The sequence below is a fragment of the Homarus americanus genome, unplaced genomic scaffold, assembly GCF_018991925.1.
Source record: "Homarus americanus isolate GMGI-L3 unplaced genomic scaffold, GMGI_Hamer_2.0 scaffold49667, whole genome shotgun sequence".
Taxonomy (NCBI): domain Eukaryota; kingdom Metazoa; phylum Arthropoda; class Malacostraca; order Decapoda; family Nephropidae; genus Homarus; species Homarus americanus.
The window spans coordinates 5307015-5330272 of NW_024738608.1; the positions used below are offsets into that span (position 1 = coordinate 5307015).

General features: G+C 40.3%; 1 protein-coding gene across 4 annotated transcripts in view; it reads left to right on the plus strand.

Moving 5' to 3' along the window:
* The window catches only part of LOC121874158 (band 7 protein AGAP004871-like), a 122118-nt gene that overhangs the window by 93119 nt on the left and 5741 nt on the right, over positions 1 to 23258 (plus strand). For 3 of the 4 annotated variants that reach the window (XM_042378136.1, XM_042378137.1, XM_042378134.1), the window contains 4 exons: positions 1174 to 1246; positions 4000 to 4082; positions 9858 to 10061; positions 17429 to 17484. In XM_042378136.1, the coding sequence (XP_042234070.1) occupies positions 1174 to 1246; positions 4000 to 4082; positions 9858 to 10061; positions 17429 to 17484 (416 nt within the window). Of the gene's footprint in view, positions 1 to 1173; positions 1247 to 3999; positions 4083 to 9857; positions 10062 to 16914; positions 16971 to 17428; positions 17485 to 23258 lie in introns of all 4 variants that reach the window. The other variant, XM_042378135.1, reaches the window with a different exon arrangement.

A 23258-nucleotide genomic window follows, 5' to 3' on the forward strand; every position in this document is an offset into this window, starting at 1 on the left:
GTGTGTGTGTGTGTTACACTAAATAGGGATAATTGTCCTGTTAATTCTGTGAACGTTAGGGAAGTCGTTGCCAAGTGCGGATAACTACTGTACTTGTATTTTTAATGTTGGAACTTAAAGGAAGTTAGTTCATAGACTGTAAATTAGGTTAGGTTACGTTAGGTTAGGATAGGTTAGACTCCCAGCACACAAGAAAACAATATAGATTATAACATCCTTTTCTTTCATTGGTCAAACACTTTGACCAAGAAAGCTAACATGACAAGCTCCCAGAGTGTAGATGTAGGTCAGAGTGGCTATGTTAACACACACACACACACACACACACACACAGACAGGCACATCATTTCAAAATCACATGAAATTTCTTTCATGAAACAGAGATGGCAGGGCAGATGAAACCTGGCCCATAGGTCACGCAGATGAAACCTGGCCCATAGGTCACGCAGATGAAACCTGGCCCATAGGTCACGCAGATGAAACTTGGCCCATAGGTCACGCAGATGAAACTTGGCCGATAGGTCACACAGATGAAATCAGGTCACAGCAGATGAAACTTGGCCCATAGGTCAATAATGATTTAGCCCATAGGTCACGCAGATGAAATTAGGTCACGCAGATAGGTGGGTTGTCAGCAGATGAAACTTGGCCCATAGGTAGATGAAACTTGGCCCATAGGTCACGCAGATGAAACTTGGCCGATAGGTCACACAGATGAAACTTGGCCCATAGGTCACGCAGATGAAACTTAGCCCATAGGTCACGCAGATGAAACTTGGCCCATAGGTCACGCAGATGAAACTTGGCCCATAGGTCACGCAGATGAAACTTATTTTATTGAGAATTTGAGATAGAAAATAAAACTTTACTCGTCGATTTGATAGATTTTCGAAATGGATCATTTGGTTGAGGAAGAGACTAACGAAAACGGGAATCTAAGGGGAGACTATACAAGACGGAAGAAAATAACAACAAAGAGAAGAATAGGAATGGTGAAATTTCTTGTTTATAAAGTTTAAATAAAAAATGAAAAAAATTAGTTTATACAATAACAGAAAATAGTAAATAAGCAGAAGGACGTTATAATAGATAAATCCTACATTATAGTATAGATACAATATTTACTAGACTTGATAGAGAACTAACGTATGTGTGTGTGTGTTTCTCCTGCAGGTGGTACAGGAGTATGAACGAGCAGTCATCTTCAGGCTGGGGCGACTGTTACAGGGAGGCTCCAGAGGTCCAGGTGAGGTATACACTATACTTACAAACGCTGACTCATTTAGCCTTAACCAGATTACAGTATCATTGTAAATATTCTTCGTAAGGTTTACCAAGTACACTCCCATACACAATTACAGAAGGAATCTAGGTGTTGGAGAAAAAAAATCCTGAAAACACTACAATATTACAGTTTTTTTGGATACACTTATAAAAAAAAATATAGTAATGTAGAAACTAAAAATAATCTGAAGTAATAATGTGTTACCTGACGCCATTTATCAGGTTATTACACACCATTATCACCAATACACTCGTTGTGATGGTGTTTACACTGGGAGGGGGGAAGGAGGGGGGTGTTATGTCTTATTTATGGTGTTACTGTGTTGGAATATGACTTACCTTAATGATTTACCTGAGGGGGTTAAGTGACAGGTGTAGAGAGAGGATGATCTGTTTTTTTGTTTTTTTACCGGGAGCGAGATTTTGTGATTATTTTTTACTGAGAATACTTTTGCTATAATTCCTAGTTATCGGTAGTTAGTAATTATAGGTCTAGCCATAATTCACTTACAGTAATTATAGCCCTGGTACTGTATATCTCTAGGCATATATTGACTATAATACTTGTATTTTTGTGTTATAGAACCTGTACTATAATTCATTGTTATAATAAATGTAGGAGTTGCGATGCATAATGTTATATTGTTTCATTTATATGTGTGACAAAATTAATATGTAACGTAGTAGTGTGTGTGTGTGTGTGTGTGTGTGTGTGTGTGTGTGTGTGTGTGTGTGTGTGTGTGTGTGTGTGTGTGTGTGTGTGTGTGTGTGTGTGTGTGTGTGTGTGTAATAATAATAATATAATAATTAACTTGTGTGTTGTGTGTGTGTGTGTGTGTGTGTGTGTGTGTGTGTGTGTGTGTGTGTGTGTGTGTGTGTGTGTGTGTGTGTGTGTGTGTGTGTGTGTGTGTGTGTGTGTGTGTGTGTGTGTTCACTAAATAAGTTACTTAGTTAAATGTTTAAATCAATGGCTACTTACTCTTCTGTGTATGTATGTATGTATGTATGTTGGAAGCCAATAAGAAATTAGAACAATAATATTCATACTTTTCACAAACTATCGCTCAGTTGTTTTCTGTATATATAAGATCACTTAAGCTGTTATATTAAGAAATGTTGAACAGGTGCAAAGAAACACTAAAAATAATCAGACCAACTTATTAACAATCTCTAGGGTGCCAGTGTTTAAAGAAGGGTGCCAATGTATAAAGGGAGGGTGCCAATGTTTAAAGGGAGGGTGCCAATGTTTAAAGAAGGGTGCCAATGTTTAAAGGGAGGGTGCCAATGTTTAAAGAAGGGTGCCAATGTATAAGGGAGGGTGCCAATGTTTAAAGAAGGGTGCCAATGTTTAAAGGGAGAGTGCCAATGTTTAAAGAAGGGTGCCAATGTATAAGGGAGGGTGCTAGTGTTTAAAGGAATAGTGCCAGTTTAAATTAAAAAACTTTGTGTTAATAGGTAGTTATTCATATAAATTAACTGCTTCAACCTAATCACGCACTTTATCCCGTCACAATAAACTTCCATTACGTTGTTACTAAATAAATTATATTCTTAATCAACCTGACCGTCGCCGTAATGAGATAAATTAACAAGTGAGGCAAATAAATATATCTTTATGGTGGCTTTCGAGATAGAAGTTTTCCCCCTTGCCGCTAGAGGCGTTGGTGACCGTTGTTGTTGTTGTTGTTTCTCCTCTGTTTTATAATTCATCTATGCTTTAACCCCTTGTGCACGGGGTCTATCTCTCGATCATAATAAAATCACTCTTGTCTGTATTACGTTGCTTATTATAATCGTTCAATATACTCAGGTTGTTGTCATCATACTCGAGGGGTTAAGAGTCTACCTGTACTAAAATGAACCTCATCACGTGTTATATGCGTTAATGAGAAGAAAATCACCCAATCTTACGGAGAAAAATAACGGGGGTAATTTTATAAAGCACAGAACAAGACAATAAATGTCCTTAACTTCGAAGGATTTGTCCAACATTTTGAATTTTTTAACCAAAGACAAACAACAACTCCGGGCTGGTGCAGTTTACCCTAAAAGTATTCGACGTTTTCTTTTATATATTTATTTTATTTGCTTTTAGTCTCGTTCAGTATTAGTCTAATTAGTATAGTTCGTCTGTCTAAGTGTTTCCAAGTGTTTATTGAAGTTAAATGAATAAATTATCAACTACAACTATGTGTATTTGAAGAGTATGAATATAAATGTTTTAGAATAGCTTTCATTAACTTGTGTATGTGTTCTGATTAACCTAAGTGCATGTTATGTTAACGATCTGTATGTCGCTAAGTATCTCAAGACATTCTATTTAGTGTAAGGACATAAAACAAGATCAAAATCCTTCTTACTAATCCAATGAGAGGAATTCTTCACAGTTTACACAGGCGGAGGAGTGTTGAGTGGGCGGTGTGTGGTGTGTTATCTCAGCCACGCCCGCCACCCAAGATCAACTCACCTGTTTGACTTTCACTTTCAGGAGGCCACCCAGGGACCCTCAGAGGTGTTGGAGGGCCGGCTGGGAGAGGGAGAGAAGGACTGGTTGGGGTGGGAAGAGAGTGGTGGAAGGAAATGGTAAAGGGAAGGGAAGGGAGGAGGTGCTCCTGTAATGAACCTTCGAGGATGTCGCCCCAACCTGACCCCGCATGATATTGTGTTTCTCATATCTAACTAAATCAGACAAGCATTGTGTCTCTCCCCCAACAGGAATCTTCTTCATCTTGCCATGCATTGAGTCCTACTCAAAAGTAGACTTGAGGACCAGTGTATTTGACGTTCCGCCCCAAGAGGCAAGTTGAATAACCAGTTTACTTAACCTCCGACACTCCAATATGTCACACACGTTTCTCTTACGCACTAGTTTGTCGATTTGTTTTATCTTTTTCCCTCTTGAGCACAGACAGACACGCACACTCTTCCTCCCAGAGCCCCTCACTGATGGTAGTGTTGTGTTTGGTCAGCGTCAGTTGTGCCTCCTCTAGGTCCTCTCAGCTAAAACAAGCAATAATATTCTTCACTAAGGGGAGAGGAATAAGTGCCACGATGTATCATAATGTACTCAGACCTGAGGTCAAGTTCATGAGCGTTGACTCTTCAAAACACTGGTCATACAGAGGCCAATATTGTTATGGTACTTTGTCGTAACGAGAGATACTGTAGCCATCACCATCACCTGGAAATCCCTTTAAGTAGTTCTTGAGGCTTAGTAGCCATCTTGTAGATACAGATGAGCCTCGCTTGTCCTTATCCAGAGTGCATGAGTAGCAGGATGTGAGTGTGCACCGCTGTGGTGGCTGCCTGCCCGGTGCATGACCTCTGTACAGCCGTCGGGACCAAGGTCTCTCTTGGGGTCTCCAAGGCCTTCCCGTCCCTCATGGACATTTGTAGAAGTTGGGCTGCTCTGACTGTAGGCACAAAACTTTTTTTATTCTTCTCTGCACCCAGCTGACTTTCAGAGCATGAACTCGGAAAGGGACACTATCGTGACACAGGGCTCACCCTCCCGTTGAAGTGCTAACGTCACTCCCCTTTTTCCAGTGGTCGCCAAGGGTTTCCCTCCCTGTGTGTGTGAGTGTCAACTGCAGGAGGCCGCCACGTGTGTAGTGCACCGAACAAACACTGTTCCATCATCATCACAGCCCTCCTATGTCTCCTCCCTTAATCATGTCAGAATAATGTTATACCTCTTCATGTTAGACCCCCTCAGGTCCTCCAAGACTTGTCCTCCATCCTTCCCCTCAGCGTGTCTAACATACATTGATCCGCCATCATGCTGAAACTTTCTCCCTCAACCTCCACGATGGTGTCAGTTCTACCCCGCTCCTTACCCACGTCCTGTGATGATAGGAGCCAAGCGGCCCATTCTTTGCACCCCACCTCACTACATGGCATTTTGCAGGCATATTTTTCACGCTTCCTTGTATAGACTCCTACCGAAAAGTGGACCTGCGGACAATAACGTTTGACGTCCCTCCGCAAGAGGTGGGTGTCGCCTCCCCTGCTCTCCCCTTCCACTCCTCTTCCCTCACCTCACCTTTATCACAGTGTCTTCTTATCTTTAATCTTCACCTTCGCCACGGTATACCTAGGTTAAATTATCTGCCACAGATCCTAGAGTAGAATAGATACTAACATGTTCAGTGATAAGATGACGTAATAATTGGTGCTGCAGTAGCTTGTCCAGCCAGCCACATCAGACCAGAGACGTCCTTCCCCCCCCACTCACGCTAACCCCTGACCCCCCACCACCCCCTCTCAACAAAGAACAAACACCAGCCACCCGAACTAACTAATAAACTGGAATGTGTTCTCCTGATTTGTCATTTTTTTTGTTTACTTTAGTTAAAAAACAAAATTGCGGCAAGTCTACATATTTAATTTGCCAACATCCTTTTGAGCTTTACTTTTCGGGTTGAAAATTTGTGACGAATGGTGTTTGCCGCCTCTTAAGAAACATTCCAAATGCCATGTGCTTCAGGAAGAACCAAAGTAGTACAACCCCTTCTGCTAGATGTATGTTGTGTTGTGGGTCTTCATCCCCCCCCCCATACTTCCCCCACAAAGACGCCTACTATATACCCCTCACTAGTGTTGCCCTGCTCGTCCCTGCTACTTCTTCTGCTTACCTTCCTGCTTCGTGCTTTGTGTTTACATGCATCTCTCTCTACGTCTTACCAAGGTCCTCTCAGTAGTTGCATGAACACACTGTCTGTTTTGAGGTGCGTCGCTCTCGTCATTACAGAGGTCTACTTCACACTTAATGACGTCTTCTTGCTTCCTCTTCGTAATCTTTTCTCGTGTGTTGATCTTCGTCTTGTTTATTTCATTTTATTACTTCTATACATTCTTTGAGGAAAGTGATAACTCCCCAATCACCGTCCGTCTCTGTCTTGTTTCACCATAACTACCACCCTTCACCAACACTTCTGCCATAACTACCGCCCATTTCTCATAGCTAGTAGTGTACTTCCATCAACTTTACCATTACCACCGTCAACACCCTACCATCATGCACCACCACTACCAACCACTCCACCACTACTACCATCATACACCATCACACCACACCACACCTCCCCGCACCATACCACACCACACCTCCCCACACTACACCACCAACCACATCAGCTGGTTATGAAATATTCAGCTTCGCATTCTTCACGCTGGTCAAAGAGTCATGTAAGGTAATGGAGCAACAGATCGATGGTGCTACCTAACACAAACTACCGCCACGGTGCTGACCAACCCCTAACCTAACCTAACCTAGTCTAACCAATCCCCCACCTAACCTATTCTAACCAATCCCCCACCTAACCTAGCCTAGCCAATCCGTCACTTAACCTAACCAACCATTCACCTAATTTAACCTAACCAATCTTCATCCTAACCTAACCTAACCAAACCCAAAATCCTCTGCCTTAAGTGTGAAAATAGGGATACGGTGTCGAGTCTTGGATGAATTTTGCTACACCACAAACGCCACGATTCTTAGAAGGTTGCACGTTGTTTTTTTGGTTTTTGTACTAAGTAAAGACACACGTACGCAAATAATTGGCTCGTTTAGTACACAGAGAGGTTAAAATGGTCACGAAATTACTATGAGACTTTTTCCTTACTTTTTATCCCCAATTTAAGGTAAAAATATGACCTTACATGACCCCAGGTGGATATATAAATCATAATAACCTGATACGATGATACGCGACTTATAATGACCCGGGATGATGACAGTTGAGTTATAATGACCTCGAATGACCCCAAATCACTTAACATGGACTTCTATGACCTCGTTAAATAGAGCAGAATTACCCAGGGTGAATGTCTTATCTAATCTCAGCCCATCAAAACACAGGATGACCTAACATGACCTGGAATAACTTTGCATCGTTTATGATGAATTGAAAACAAACTTGACCTAATGTGACCTGGAATGTCTATATATTAGTTCTAACGACTTTTCAAATCTTAGAATAATCATGCATGACTCAGAATGATTTAACATGACAAGAATGACCATATCTGAACCTGAACGACCTAGTATGACCTAGAATGATCGCAAATCATCCTGAACGTTCTAACATGTTCCAGAAGGATGAAATATAATCAATAGAGACCTAACATGACCTAAAATGACCTACCGTGCCCAATAATGACCAACCATGTGACTGGACAACCTCACAAGATCTTTTATTATCACATATGGTCCAGAGCGACTGAATCTGACCTGCTATGACCCTAAATGACCTCAGATTATTGATGCTAATATCACCCGATGCCGAGAGAATTTACAAGGCTGAAAATAACCTCCAATGGCCCCATAACCCAGAATGACTCCGAATGACTCATAAAAATTTGACCTTATGTTGCTTTACTTAACACCAAATGGTCGTGTCGTCCCGATAATGACCTGAAGCCACCAAAAAAGTTAAGAGAATGACTTTAACTAACGTAGACTGACTTTACGTTAAAGAGAATGACATGAATTATATACCTTGAAGCAAAAGACTTGCCTTATGTGAAGCAAAAAGGCCTAGACTCACCTTATATGAAGCAAAATTACCATATCTGACCTGAAATGACTTAGTATCACGCCTAATCACTTAACTTACCATAAAACGACCGTAAATAGCTGCTGGTGACCTTATATGACCCGGATAACTTTACATGACCTGTTGTATTGTCGTTGATCAAGAAACATTACGTAATTAGCTTGTCATGTTGTCAGGTAACATAACTTAGTAGACCAATTAACATATCATATGACCTTAAATTAGTATTATAAGACCTTTAATTAGTGCAATAAGACCTAGTGTAATAATACCCTTAATTAGTGTAATAAGGCCTTCAATGACGTCATATTTATTATCGTTTTTGTAATTGTAAATATTTTGAGTCTGTACGTAATATGGTTCGCTATTTAACGGACTATATGGATACGGAAATTCGTAATATTAAGGGTCCGTTAGATGTGATCCCCACCCAACTAACGGATGATATGGAGAGGGAATCCGTTCGTTAAATGGAGAGAGAAGTACGTTATATGAAGAGAGAAGTTCGTTATTGGGAGATTTCACTGTCTCCTAACATAGTGTGACCTCAAGCGACCCAGTATGACTATGCATGACCCAAAATGAATACACTTGCTCGAGTATGACCTTCCTTAACCTGACGTGTAGTGAACCTGTAGTACTGTAGTGTTGACGTCATCACCTGGCCCCGTCCAATCACACATACTTACCTGACCACACCTTTGCCCCTCCCCCCCCATCAGCTGTTCTCTTACTACAGACAGCTGATCGAAAGTAAACAAACTCACCACGTGTTTGTTTGTTTGTTTTTCCCACGCTTATTTACACCTGGTGGTTATATTAAGGTGTTTTTCTTTCCTGTTTTCGTGTCCTTAAAACTCTTTATTGTTTGTTTGTTTTTGTGTGTTTGTGTGTGTTTTTGTTGTTGTTGTTTTTGGCCAATATGATAGATGGTCAACACTCACTGGCATGTACAGCACATCCTTGACCCTTAAGTCACTCTCCTCTGAGGGTTCTTGACTTCCACCCCCACCCTGACTTCACCCTTGATGTCACGTGCTCCCTTTACTTGTTAAATTTTCCTTTTGGTGTCACACTCTATCCTTTGATGTCACATTCTTCCCTTTGATGTCCCATACACCCCTTTGATGTCACATTGTCTTCTTATGATGTCTTATTTCCCGTCCGTCTGATGTCCGATTTTCCTGTTGATGTCCTTCACTATTCTCTCTCTCTCTCTCTCTCTCTCTCTCTCTCTCTCTCCATATATTCTACCCATTAATGTACTCTCACCTATTACACATTAACCTCCTCCCATTAACATAGTCTTAACCCATTATTCTCAGCTCCCTATTTCACGGGTCCCATAAATGTACTTTTACCTCATTTACTCCCATTCCATATTTATCAACCCCTTATTAAATATTCACCCTATTTTCTCAAAACCTATTAACAATTTGTCCTTTTCTCAGTTTTTTTTTCTATTTCTCTTTCCTAAAATAAATTGTTTTCAAATAGAATAAATTATAGTTTTTAATATGACGAAGAAATTAAAGAATAAATTAACGTATGAAAGATAGGTTTAATATATATATATATATATATAATTTTTTTTATACATATAATTAAAAGAAAATTAAAATGTGGACCATGATATAATGTAGTTCAGTAAATGATGATGACATAATGTAGTAGACCATTATATAACATAGTGGGTTATAATGGACCATAGATAGTATATAAGACGATGGAAATTATCATACAAGTACCTACAAATCAGTATAATCATTGCCATCATTTTTACCACTACTTTTATTTATCATTATCACCTCTGCCACACTATCATCATCATCCTTACTATCACACTATCATTACCACACCACTACCACCACCATCTTCATTATCACCATCATCACCACAAACATCATCATCATCATCACCATCATCACACCACAAACATCATCATCATTATCATAATCATCATCACCATCATCACCATCAACAGTGTTAACATCTTTGGGCCGTGTGCTCCTACAGGTACTGACGAAGGACTCGGTGACGGTGAGTGTGGACGCCGTCGTGTACTACCGGGTGAGCAACGCGACAGTAAGCGTGGCCAACGTGGAAAACGCCCACCACTCCACGCGGCTCCTAGCACAGACTACGCTGAGAAACATGCTAGGCACCAAGAACCTGCACGAGATACTAGGAGACAGGGAATCTATCTCCAGTGACATGCAGGTGTGTGTGTGTGTGTGTGTGTGTGTGTGTGTGTGTGTGTGTGTGTGTGTGTGTGTGTGTGTGTTTAGTGTTTTCTGTGTGTGTGTGTGTGTGTGTGTGTGTGTGTGTGTGTGTGTGTGTGTGTGTGTGTGTGTGTGTGTGTGTGTGTGTTTAGTGTTTTTCTGTGTGTGTGTGTGTGTTTATGTTGTGTGTGTGTGTGTGTGTGTGTGTGTGTTTAGTGTTTTTGTGTGTGTGTGTGTGTGTGTGTGTGTGTGTGTTTTCTGTGTTGTGTGTGTGTGTGTGTGTGTAATGGATTATATCCATATATATATATATATGCATTTATGTATTAATATACAAGTATGTGCAATGTGCATGCAAACAGCAAACACTTGCTTATATACACATAAGTAGAAATAAACCACACACACACACACACACACACACACACACACACACACACACACACACACACACACACACACACACACATACACACACACACACACACACACACACACACACACATTGAAAAACTAACACAAGACCAAACTCCCAACAGTGAACACACGAGGTAATAAGAGTAACATGCACACTTGGGCTACACCATAACACTTACACACCCTGGTAGCCTGTACACCCTGCCAGCCTGTACACCCTGCCAGCCTGTACACCCTGCCAGCCTGTACACCCTGCCAGCCTGTACACCCTGCCAGCCTGTACACCCTGCCAGCCTGTACACCCTGCCAGCCTGCGAACAATCACCCGCGTGAAGTTCCTACCGCTGGGTGTTGACATAACGAGGTTCTAACAGTCATAATAACTGTAATTAATTTTGACCATTAAAGTATAAATTAGCTGTAATTGATTATATTGAGGTTGAACGAGTCAGTAATTCGGTATGTAGATATTAAATACAATACATACGCGTATTAATAACCTTTCATTCGTGGCATTATATAAGGTTTAATAATTGTTATACGTATAAGGAGAACAGAAACGTATTTTATCATTAAAGTTACAATACCGCTGACCCTTGACCCCCCGGTGACACATTTGAGTACAAGTGACGTTACAGAGTACATGTACTGTTCTCACCTCACTCATGCGTTATGCTGTCCTCGGAGGATTTGGATTCACGAGTCTGAATCTCCGGGTTCATCTCACACGCCTGAGGACCTGCTTTCGGCTCCTGGCCTGGGTGTTACTGCGACCAGGTTCCTCCCCCACTGACCATCTACCTCTCGCCAGCCCATCAGTGTTTATAGGGACCCGCGTGTTTAAGTCGATTAGCTGCTGCTGTCCCTGGGTAATGGTTAGCCTGTGTAGCTGGTGAGGTGTCCGATCTTCCTGTACCCTCCCTTCACACTTGGTATATCGTTATTCGATATTTAATTTGATACTGAAATGCCACAGGAAATGACTTAGCAAAATGAAATAACTGTCAAATTTGAAAGATATTTAAGTAGTTCCTGACCTGGATTGGATAGTTTCATCCGGGACAGACAGACAGACAGACAGACAGACAGACAGACAGCTGCACATCGCGAGATGGAAATTACACACAAGCTGTCTAGGTTATAAATCATACCATTACACAGATTTATGTGGACTAAACGTGTTGACATTAAGCTTTATTATGGTTTTATGGCGCGAGCGACGTTAATCACACATCCAGGCTTAATGGCGCTCAACACATTGATTGTAAATATTTTAATGCTTCAAACATGTATGTGTGAATGTAGAGGAGAGAAAAATACAGCGTATTATGTTAATTTGTATTTGGTGTATAAAAATACAGTAAGGAGGTTTGGTAATGTTGAAGGTGTTATCCCAGTGAAGGTTACATCCCGGTAAAGGTGTTATCCCAGTGAAGGTGACATCCCGGTAAAGGTGTTATCCCGGTAAAGGTGACATCCCGGTAAAGGTGTTATCCCAGTGAAGGTGTTATCCCAGTGAAGGTGTTATCCCGGTAAAGGTGACATCCCGGTAAAGGTGTTATCGGTAATAAATTTAGAATACGCGGTCCGGTGAGTGTTATCGGTGAAGGTGTTATCGGTGAAGGTGTTATCGGTAATATAATTTAGAATACGCGGTCGGTGAAGGTGTTAACCTGTGAAGGTGTTATCGGTAATATAATTTAGAATACGCGGTCCTGGAGGTGTTATCCCGGTGAAGGTGTTATCCCAGTGAAGGTGTTATCCCGGTAATATAATTCAGAATACACGCGGTCCGGTGAAGGTGTTATCCCGGTGAAGGTGTTATCCCGGTAATATAATTTAAATCACGCGGTCCGGTGAAGGTGTTATCCCGTAATATAATTTAGAATACGGTATATACTGACATAATTATATTATGCCAGAATTTGTTATATCAGTATTCTCGGAAGAAATGTATATACAATATATCCTCCGTGGTGAAATAAATTCATATACACTCAATGTACGACCATGTTATATATTGAATATACTGTGCTATATAGGACTGTTGTAGTATACTGTTGAGTCTTCTGATACCTTGAAAAATTAATCTTTTCTATACCGGTATGCTGACTTTGTATTCATAGACGCATTATACCTCAAAATATATGCATTCACGAAGAGGATGACGGCAATGACTACCTTTCCACATTTTGATGCTTCCTAATACCCAAATATTCTTGCGGTTATAGTTTCTATCGTAAATATTCAATCATATATACAACCGTACGTGATAACTACCTACCAACCTCACACTAATTAATTTCAATTTTTATTCTGATAGGATCAGTTGTCAGTAAATACAAACGCAATGATAAAAAAATTAACCCAAGAAAGAATTTAACAAATCAGTATTTAAAATCTGCCAATGGAGGATCATGTTCTAGGCTCCGGAACGTTATGTGACATCTGAAGTGGAAGCGTGGCCAACACAGGGCGTTGCTCGGAGATCAATCTCACAAAGTCATACAAAGAATGGCGCAATCGTCCTTCCGACCCTTCCATAGACATACGTCAGGATGTTCTGTGTCGTCACTACCTGAACCATCACGGATGAGGTCTTATAAAGAGACTAGTGTTACCTTAGGTGATAATCAACAGGTTGGAATATCTGTTTTTGCCCCGACGGACGGATAACATCTTGCGCATATCTTGATAAATCGCAGTAACCCTGCACTCAAGGGCCATTTCGTCAATATACATTAGAGTCAATATTAATATTCTGTGTACAGTGATGTGTACTATAAATCAGTTGTGAGAACATTCTTCAACTGATAATAACTATTTCCAAATTTACAAGTGTTTGGAAACGAACAAGTCAACAATATAATTATAAAGTAAATATTTATGTATTCTATTATTTAGATTATAGTTGTGAGGGGCTCCTACGCTCTGTGGGTCCTAGTGTCCTCCAGCTCATAGCTAGAGTTAACCCTGAGTGTAATAGTACAGTACAGTGCCTGAATAAGTGAGTGAAGCGTGACCAAACAGGTACTACAGCACACATACTGTACACACTCTCTCTCTCTCTCTCTCAGCACATATAACCCAAGCAACTAAATTATGCTTTAACATTGTATCTCCTAATCAATTGAGGTACTCTATTATGCGAGCCTAACATATAGTAGACATTAAATGTTGATACGGGATAATAAGGAGCCGAATTTATACATTTTTCTAAGCTTTTCGAGTTTGACTTGGTCGTGGAAAAAATGAAACTGCGTTCAAAGGCTTTAACCAGTCGATACTTACTATTAATATCATTCATACAATATTCACCAGATGTAACCAATATTTGTTTACATCTGACGTCATCGCTGCAAAATTCGCCCAACAAAGACTTTACCCAGACAAGACCTTGAGAACTGGCTGTACATTATTCACTAGACAAGTATCGCTTTCATTAATATATTATGACTGTGACAAAGGCTTTTATGCTTAGAAATTTTACCAAAAGAGACGACCCGTGAAGATGAAATAATGCAGTAGAAGTCGAGTGCTTTTGTATCGGGGTGGTCATGCGGCGGCCAAAATGGACCCAACACAAATGAACGTGATGCCATTATGTGTATTGATATTACCGAAACATTGGCATTCGTGTCGCACTTTGGCAGTATATCCGGAAATTTTAACCTTTCATCTTGTAGTATCGTAATTTTTTTAAGATACAAGAGACCGTAATGGAGCCAGACTGTAACATACCTTAATTACACTAGTACTTCGTAAAAACAAAACATAATATTTTTATTACGAATTTTTACGAGTGTGTTTTTACCATTACTGTTTGAGATATATACATATATATTTTTTTTAGCCGTTCCATGTTGATATATTTTTCCTTTCTGTTTACTTAATTATTAATGTAAACTCGCTTGATCTATCACTAACAAACTCACATATAACACTAACCTATTAAGTAACACAAAACCCCAATACAAAATACACCAACACATGAAACACAGTACAAGATACCAGTAACACGTGTTAAACTATATACTATACAGGTACAACAATCCCAAACACAACTGCATGTTAAACGTCTAACCTCAAATAAAACATTATAGATATAATATAATTGATTAACTAACATGTTTTCTATTCCTGTATGATTAATATTTTTCCCATTAAATTCTGGGTCAAACACACGGCCCTTGAATACAGCAGCCAGTGTAAACCTTTAGTAACAGGCTTTATGAAACAGTGAAACAGTATGAACCACCCGACATCTGTCCAGTTTGAGTCAGTGTGAAATTCTGCTGGAACCATTTGAGAGTAACTTGTACCAGCCAGTGTGAATCCTGTTTGAACCACCTGATAGAAACTAGTATGAAAAGCAAGTATAAGTCAGCATGAATCTTCTGGTGGTAGCTAGTATAAACCAGTATGGTCATTTGGTAGTCGCTAGTATGAACGAGTGTAAACATTCTGATAGTATGTAGTATGAACTAGTATGACTCTCCATACACTAACCGGTAGGAACCCAGTATGAACCTAAGGACCAATAATGTAATAATTGACGATTTTCCAGTTACCTGTGATCTATGACAGTCTTGGCGCCCTCACCAACCTTCCTCAACCATCTCAGAGACGTTGGTTGCCTGATGGTTGCTCACTGGGTCACGCCGCCTTTTTTTATAACATTTTTTTTTTCAATTACCTCATCCACATTTGTCTTACTTTTGATGACAATTGATACAGTTTTACCTGAAGTCTATATTTATTGCTGCTGTAAAGTATAAAAGATATGAGCCATTGCACTCCATTCTTTACTCTAATCAAATTTGCTTTTAAGTTGGTAAGATATACAGATATTTACACAACGCTTACTTACTGCTTTATTAAATTATATAATAACTAAGCACAAGTGTCAACAACTCTCATGCAGTTAATCTATAATTGGTCTCGGATGATCACTAATTAGTGTTAGAGGAGACACCTTCACCTTCCTGCCTATACTGGTGAACTATAGCGACCATGGCACAGCTTAATAGGTCACGGTCAGGTGTTACGGATCATATCTACCTGTGAGAGACATACAGTCATACAACAGGTGTAATTATTATACTGCCTGAGTAAAGGTGTGTTCGTGGCACTAATATATTGTACAAATTAATAACAGTGGGTATTGCTTCACTACACTTATGTATTATGTTTCACCTTCATACTGATGAACGAATTCCGACTGATATAAAATATGTTAACTGCATTCAAGTTTGTTCAGCTGCCTGTAGCCTACACTCTTGTTCCCAACTTGCTGTGTTCATCCTCTTGGGAAGAAACAACTGGAAAATCGACAATTAACTCATATGAACCAGTTTGAATCATTTCAAAGTAGAAATAATAAATAGTATGAACACTCGCCACGCCAGAAGATACCCAGTATGATTGATTATGAAAGCCCGTGATAGTGTTGAAGAGTACAGGTGCAGTCAGCAGTAATCTCCACAGTAGCCGGGTATTGACACAATGCAACATCACCAGCCACGATAGTTCCCAAACTACCCAACAACGTTTAAACGGGAGAGGGGTGGAGAGTGTCTGTGAGAGGTATGGTACATTGGTACAATCTTACAGTTTCCGATCGCCAGGCCTTCCCTTGCCCTGGCTCCGGTTACTAGGAGGGAGAGGGGGAATGCAATTACTGCTTGTACATCCTTAATAAAACATCAAGCAAAAGATTCCTCCCACCAGAATAATATACTGTGTTATCTACGGCACTGTTCATTTCCGTAACCTTCCATTGATGCAAAATTCCCAAAACGAGTGTTAACTTTCGGAAATAACTTGACAGTCTCCTGAAGCAGACCCGCCATCCATGTCCTCAAACCTCGAGAGCTGGGGACTACGGGCGTAAGTCATTTATCATACACAACACAGACGAACCACACTTGTCCTAACTTAAGTTTGTTTTGGAGTTAGGTTTAATGTTTCATGTAAATCAAACCAAAACTGATATCAGTTACATAATTTTTTAGTTGGGTTCGTTTGGTTAGTGTCGTATGCCGCCATCCAGACTACTATAACCTTTTAGACTTTACAAAAACATTACGGGGATGAAATGTACCGTCGATACACAGATTATTTTGGTGTGAGGATTCTTCTGTTAGTTTTAAGCGTGTGGCTGTAGCATCTAAACCACATCTAAATTATATTCATACCCTAAGTATGAACCTGTGCCTGAGAGAGTATGAACCCCAAAAGGATCATGAACCCCAGGGAATGAACATAAACCCCCTGGTGGTGAAAACGAACCCCCTGGTGTGAAATATAAGCGTGTACTAGTAAGGAGGCCCCCCACTCAGTGCACCGTCACCTCGAGCACCACCACTACCACCACCTAGTGCACCAACATGGCGGCCCCCCAGCAGGTGGCTCATAGTGGTGACTACTTACAGAACGCGCTGGACGACGCCACCGACAACTGGGGTATCAAGGTAGAGCGGGTCGAGATGTAAGTAAACAAACACTTCTAGTTTCCTGTGGTCGGGGACGGGTGTGGACGAGTTGTTGATGATCAGGGTTGAGTAGACAGCTAGAACTATATTTTATTTTACTTTGCTGGTTCTATCTCTCTACTCTATTGATTTTATTTGCAATATTCTTTCGGTAATTTCAATCATTACAAAAAACAATTAAATAAAATCTGGGCATATAAAGCACCTAACTCAGACTAAATTCATCTTAGTAATAAAAAACGACCAATGAAAAAGCTATATTTGTTTTCATAAATATTTTTAGTTACTATTAAAAAAATCTTTGATATCATAAGAAAATACCCAAGAAAAATACTTCATATCTTGGTTGCCTCCAAACACACACGTCCCCCGCCTGCCAGTCTTAAGCACTTGTATTGCAGCTAATCGAGGTTGCGCCCGTGAACTGACAGCACCAACCCATTCATCATTTCAGGGAGTCTTAGACGATGCCACTGAGAATTGGGGCATTAAGGTGGAGAGGGTGGAAATGTGAGTACACAAAGAGAAGGCCGAGTGGTGTTGTGGGCCGTCCCTCTCTCCCTGCCCCACACTCTCTCCCTGTAGTTTCTCTCCCTCTCTATCTCTTGGCCAGCTCTCACTCCACCCTCGTATTTGAGACCCTGGGATGTGTAATAGATATCAGGGTGTGTAGCAGAGCTCAGAGTGTGTAGAAGAGCTTGGGGTGTGTTGAAGAACTCGGGGTGTGTAGAAGAGCTCAGGGCGTGTAGAAGAGCTCAGGGGGTGTAGAGGAGCTTGGGGTGTGTAGCAGAGCTTGGGGTGTGTAGTAGAGCTTGGGGTGTGTAGCAGAGCTTGGGGTGTGTAGTAGAGCTTAAAAGTAGTAGAGCCTCAGTGTAGCAGAGCCAGTGTGCAGCAGAGCCTGGGTGCAGTATTCAGGGGCAGAAGAGCCTGGGGTGTAGCAGAGCTCAGGCAGAAGAGCTGTGTAGTAGAGCTTGGGGTGTGTAGCAGACGGGGGTGTGTGTAGTAGAGTGTAGCAGAGCCTGGGTGTAGCAGAGCCTGGGGTAGAAGAGCTGGGGTGTGTAGCAGAGCTGGGGTGTGTAGAGCTTGGGTGTGTGCTTGTGTGTAGAGCTTGGGGTGTAGCAGAGCTTGGGGTGTGTAGCAGAGCTTGGGGTGTGTAGTAGAGCCTGTGGGGTGGTAGGCTGAGCCTAGTGTGTAGTAGAGCCTAGGGGGTGTAGAAGAGCTGGGGTGTGTAGCAGAGCTTGGGGTGTGTAGTAGAGCTTTGGGGTGTGTAGCAGAGCTGGGGTGTAGCAGAGCTTGGGGTGTGCAGCAGAGCAGAGCCTGGGTGTAGTAGAGTCTGTGGCGTGAAGAGCTAGTGTGTAGCAGAGCTCAGGGTGTGTAGAAGAGCTTGGGGTGTGTAGCAGAGCTTGGGGTGTGTTGAAGAACTCGGGGTGTGTAGAAGAGCTCAGGGCGTGTAGAAGAGCTCAGGGGGTGTAGAAGAGCTTGGGGTGTGTAGCAGAGCTTGGGGTGTGTAGTAGAGCTTGGGGTGTGTAGCAGAGCTTGGGGTGTGTAGCACAGCTTGGGGTGTGTAGAAGAGCTTGGGATGTGTCATAGAGCTCAGGGTGTGTAGCAAAGCTTGGGATGTGTAGCAGAACTTGTGGTGTGTAGCAGAGCTTGGGATGTGAAGCAGAGCTTTATGGTGTGTAGCAGAGCTTTAGGTGTGTAGATTAGAGCAGACTTGGGGGTGCACAAGAAGAACGTGAAATGTCCACCATGATCGAACCTTTTAATAATTTTTAGGTGTGAATTTGGGTTTATTTTTTCTAGAGTTCTCACGAGATGGAAAAGACTGTGTCCAGAGATTGGGAGGACTAGATTCTCAGAGGTCCTTACGTTCATTATTTTACCACGCATCTACGTGGGTGGTGAGAACTGTGCATGTACGGGCTCTTGAGTGCACCTAAACATACTAGTCTGTCAGTGTTGAAAACCCTGGACTTGAAGGAGCTCACATTTAGTGCTGTTACAATATTCTCTGGCAGTTTTTTTTTTTTTCCAAACTTCACAACTCTTACTCCAAAGATTTTAACTCGGGCTGTTTTTTTTTCTTTTTTTTTTAACTGATAGATTCTTTAACTTGGGACTGTAACTTCTAATAAAGTGGCCATCCGCTAACTCCAAATATGTGCATTTGACTGAGTAAGGAATGTTCTTACAATTCTTTATAAATTCTCACCTTGCCCTTTTGTCGTATGAACTCGGTAAGTCTAGGCGTTATAATCTCTCTTGGCAAATAAGGTCGTGAGGGCCAGAACCAGTTTGGTGGCCCTCTTTTGGACATATCATTTGACATATTTTGGAGACCACAAAGAATTACAGTACTCTTAAAAAAAAAAAACATGAAAGACGAGCCATCGAAAAATGTGTGAGAGGTCTTCATGTAAACCTCTACCACTGTATTCACATGATACACCTTTTCGCAGTTATCCGAGAACTTCATTTCGTTGTTACTATAAACTCCCAGATCTTTCTCTTCTAGTTTCAGCTAGGGGTAAGAACAATAACGTAAGGATCTTCGATAATCTGAAGACTTGAATTAAGGATGAGAGTGTTGGCGGGTTGTGAGGGAGGAACCAGCCCACTGAGGACCCAGTGCAAGCCAGTCTAGACCAGTGTCTCCCTGTGCCCGGTAGTGAAGTGTTAGACCGCCAGCCATTCTTGTTCACCTCCTGCAACCACTTCGTCTGTGGTCCCTTTCCCTCCCTCTCTCCCTCATTGCGTTTATTCCACCATACCAACCTCTTCCTTCCTGCTGTACATTACCCCCTTCCATTATGCCCTCTCCCCCAGTGGTTCCCCTACCAGTTCCTATAATACAGACCCATGCCAGTACTGTAATCAAATCCTCGTGTTACTTCATAGCAAGTTAAAATCCCTGTTAAATTAATTATTTTATTCAGGTTAAGTTATCCTGTGATTTATCTCGCATGACGTCTTAAGGTTCTTTTTCAAAATAATTTTTATTTGTCGAATGTGTATTGCCTTCAGTGTTTATTATAGTTTGCCCTAAACCTTATCTTTTGGGTGTTTTCTCTAAAATCATCTATAGTTTCGTTTTCTTTTTTGTTTAACTAACATAAACTTAAATAAATAAATAAACATATGCAGTATAATGAGAAACTTTCTTGGCCAATGTTGTTACTGAAACTCATCAAAGAAGACAGTGTTTTTTGTCTTTATAATTATTCAATATATGTTTTTAGTTTCCCAAATGCTTATTTAGGACAACAAAATTAAAAGTTTGTAATATTAATAGTTGAACAAAGAATCTCTCGGACTTAACAGTTCTAAATTTGAATAATGTTGACAATGGATTAGATAGATAGTTGTTTATTCAATAAAATGGTCCTACAGTTCACACTTTCAGAAAGCACCAAGTGTAGGCCATCGTAAGGCACTTCCTGCGTCTCAAAATAGATTGGACGAAATCAAAAGCAATTCGTCTTATTAACTCTCGTTTAGTCAATAGAGAGATACAAAACCTTAGACTCTTAGAGGATTGGTAAAAGCAGCCCGACAACGTTCAGAGTGGAGGACTGTGGTCGCCAATCCTCAGATATGAGGGCGGTACTCTCATTTAGTCAACACTCTCTCTTCCCTTTCTCTTGGCCGCAATGCTGCTTCACTCTCTCCTTTACAAGTACTTTAACGGGCAATGATCAGTAGATTTGGCAATCTGTGTGCCGCTGGCAAGGCCGTGGGCTAGTGACACTCGTCTTGCCCATGGTGCCCACCGTTTCTGTGTGGATATTTGTCTTCTGTATTTCCATCCTCTTACAATCTGTCTCGCTTCAAAAAGCTGGTTTCCGACTTCATTGTGTAGTAGATTGACATACTTTTTGTCTCTTACTTTTTCCGCCGGGGTGGGCTATTCCCCTTAATATATATATATATATATATATATATATATATATATATATATATATATATATATATATATATATATATATATATATATATATATATATATATATATATATATATATATATATATATATAGTGGATGTTAATTTGTATTGACGTTTCCTGATTTCAACATTGGCCAAACGTAATCTGAAAATAAAATATTATTTTATTATTATTATTATTATTATTATTATTATTATTACTATTATTATTATTATTATTATTATTATTGTAACTTATTAATTATTTTTATAACTTAGCCAGTCGCCCATAGTTCTAAACAGGTGTGATGGTGTGACGTGCAGTTACGTAATACTAAATGGTAGTAATTATAAAGTGCTTTATTCTAAATGTTGTGTTGACAGGTTGCAGTAGATGCGTGAAACAGCCATCACCACGTCATTACATTGTTGAGAAATAATTGGTGACTTGGTCGTAATTAATGAAAGTGAACGTAAATAAACATTATTTAATTAATTAGATTTAACTAAAGGTAGAGAGACATCACCTCACCTGGAAATAAAAGGTAAATAGTGCAATTGATTCCAAATACAGTATAATGATTCTTAATTCAATGGACGGTGTTCAGTGTGTGTGTGCGTGCGTGTGTGTGTTAGAAACGTTCAACGTGTCTTATATTCCCCCAAATCTCTGAACTCTTAACAGGAATCGAATATCCAGGTGTGTTGGGAGATAAGTTGTATAAACGTCTGCAAAACACCTGAATTTTCGTACGTGTTTTAAGTTAGCGTGACACTCAGGATTTATAGGCCCATAGACACATTGTTAACGTCTTAATTACACACATGATAAACACTCACACACGTTCCAAAAACAGTATCAAGTTTAACACCACTGATGCAGCCAGCCTGAGAGACTCGCTAGCCTAGCCCCAGGACCCAGCTACCGTATGTATGTGTGTGTGTGTGTGTGTGTGTGTTTAAACAGTGTGTGTGTGTCCATCTATGAGACATTAATTAGCAAAACCCAGTTCAAATTAAGTGAATAATACATTGATACTTCACCTTGGTTATTGATTATATTTTTTTCGTACTTATATAAACCAGATTATAATCACTGTTAGGTTTGAGGGTAAGGACAGATTTAATAGTGTGTTAGTAAACATAATGAGATGTTTCGTTTTCATCAGAAGTAATATTTCACAAAAATCAGCTTCACAACTTAGACTATAATGGGATCACGGCTTTGTTACCTTATACAATAATACTGTATAGGGTGTAGTATCCGGACTCCCGACTTAATTTACTTGTGTGCCAAAATTGTTTTATATCTGTAGCCTACTTCCACATGTGATAATATTTTAGAAATGTTAATATTCGTGTAAAAACGTTTCCTGTTGAATATACTATTGTGTAGAGTATCTGAAAATTACATAAGAGGGCGGATGTTATGTAAGGTGCATGCTGGTTGTGGGGCGGGGGAGTCACTAGGGTGGAGGGTTACACTGCTCACAGGTGGGAGTGTCACCCTTACTGTTCACACTATAACAGATGGTGGGAAATCGTCTTTGTGTTACCAAACTGACGTATATCCCTTTTCTGTTTTGAACATTCATGTGAAGATGAGTGATTTGAGATCCATATATAATCAGTGCCGGATTTAGACCTGTGGAGGCCCATGGGCAGCCTCTTTGTGGAGGCCCCCCTCATTATAACTAGCTAGCCTAATTTCTATCACGCTTCTTGCTGAACATAGTTTTACGTGATGGAATAGATAAACATGAATTTTAAAGAATGAAAATAAAAATAATCCAAATGAATAAACAAATAAATAAAATATTGTAATATGTGGAGGCCCCCAGATTGTGGAGGCCCCTGGGCAGCTGCCCACTTTGCCCACTCCTGAATCCGGCCCTGTATATAATATGAACACAATTTCTGTACTTTTTATTAAGATATAAAAACAACAGCGTGAAGAACAGACAGGAAGTGGCTTATACCAGAGGAGTGACACTCTCGTCTTTTAATGTGTGATTCTATTCCTACGTATTATCTCCATGTATCACCTTAACCCTCATCTTCATTTTACACTTCTGATAAACTACTATATTTTTTTAAATAAAGATATACTCTGTATTAAATACGATATTTGTGAATATATTTATTATATATAAGTTTTCTGTTGTTCAGTTTCAGTCTACCATATCAGCTCTGAACGTGTGCTAAAGTTGGCTTATGCAAGACGTGACGTGAGCTTGTGTGTGGCATGATACTCCTCCCAGCATCACCGCCTGTGTTACCTAGTGATAGCGTTGCTCTCTTTACCCTCCATATTGTATACTTTTATCTAAATAGAAAAATATAATAACTATATATAAATAT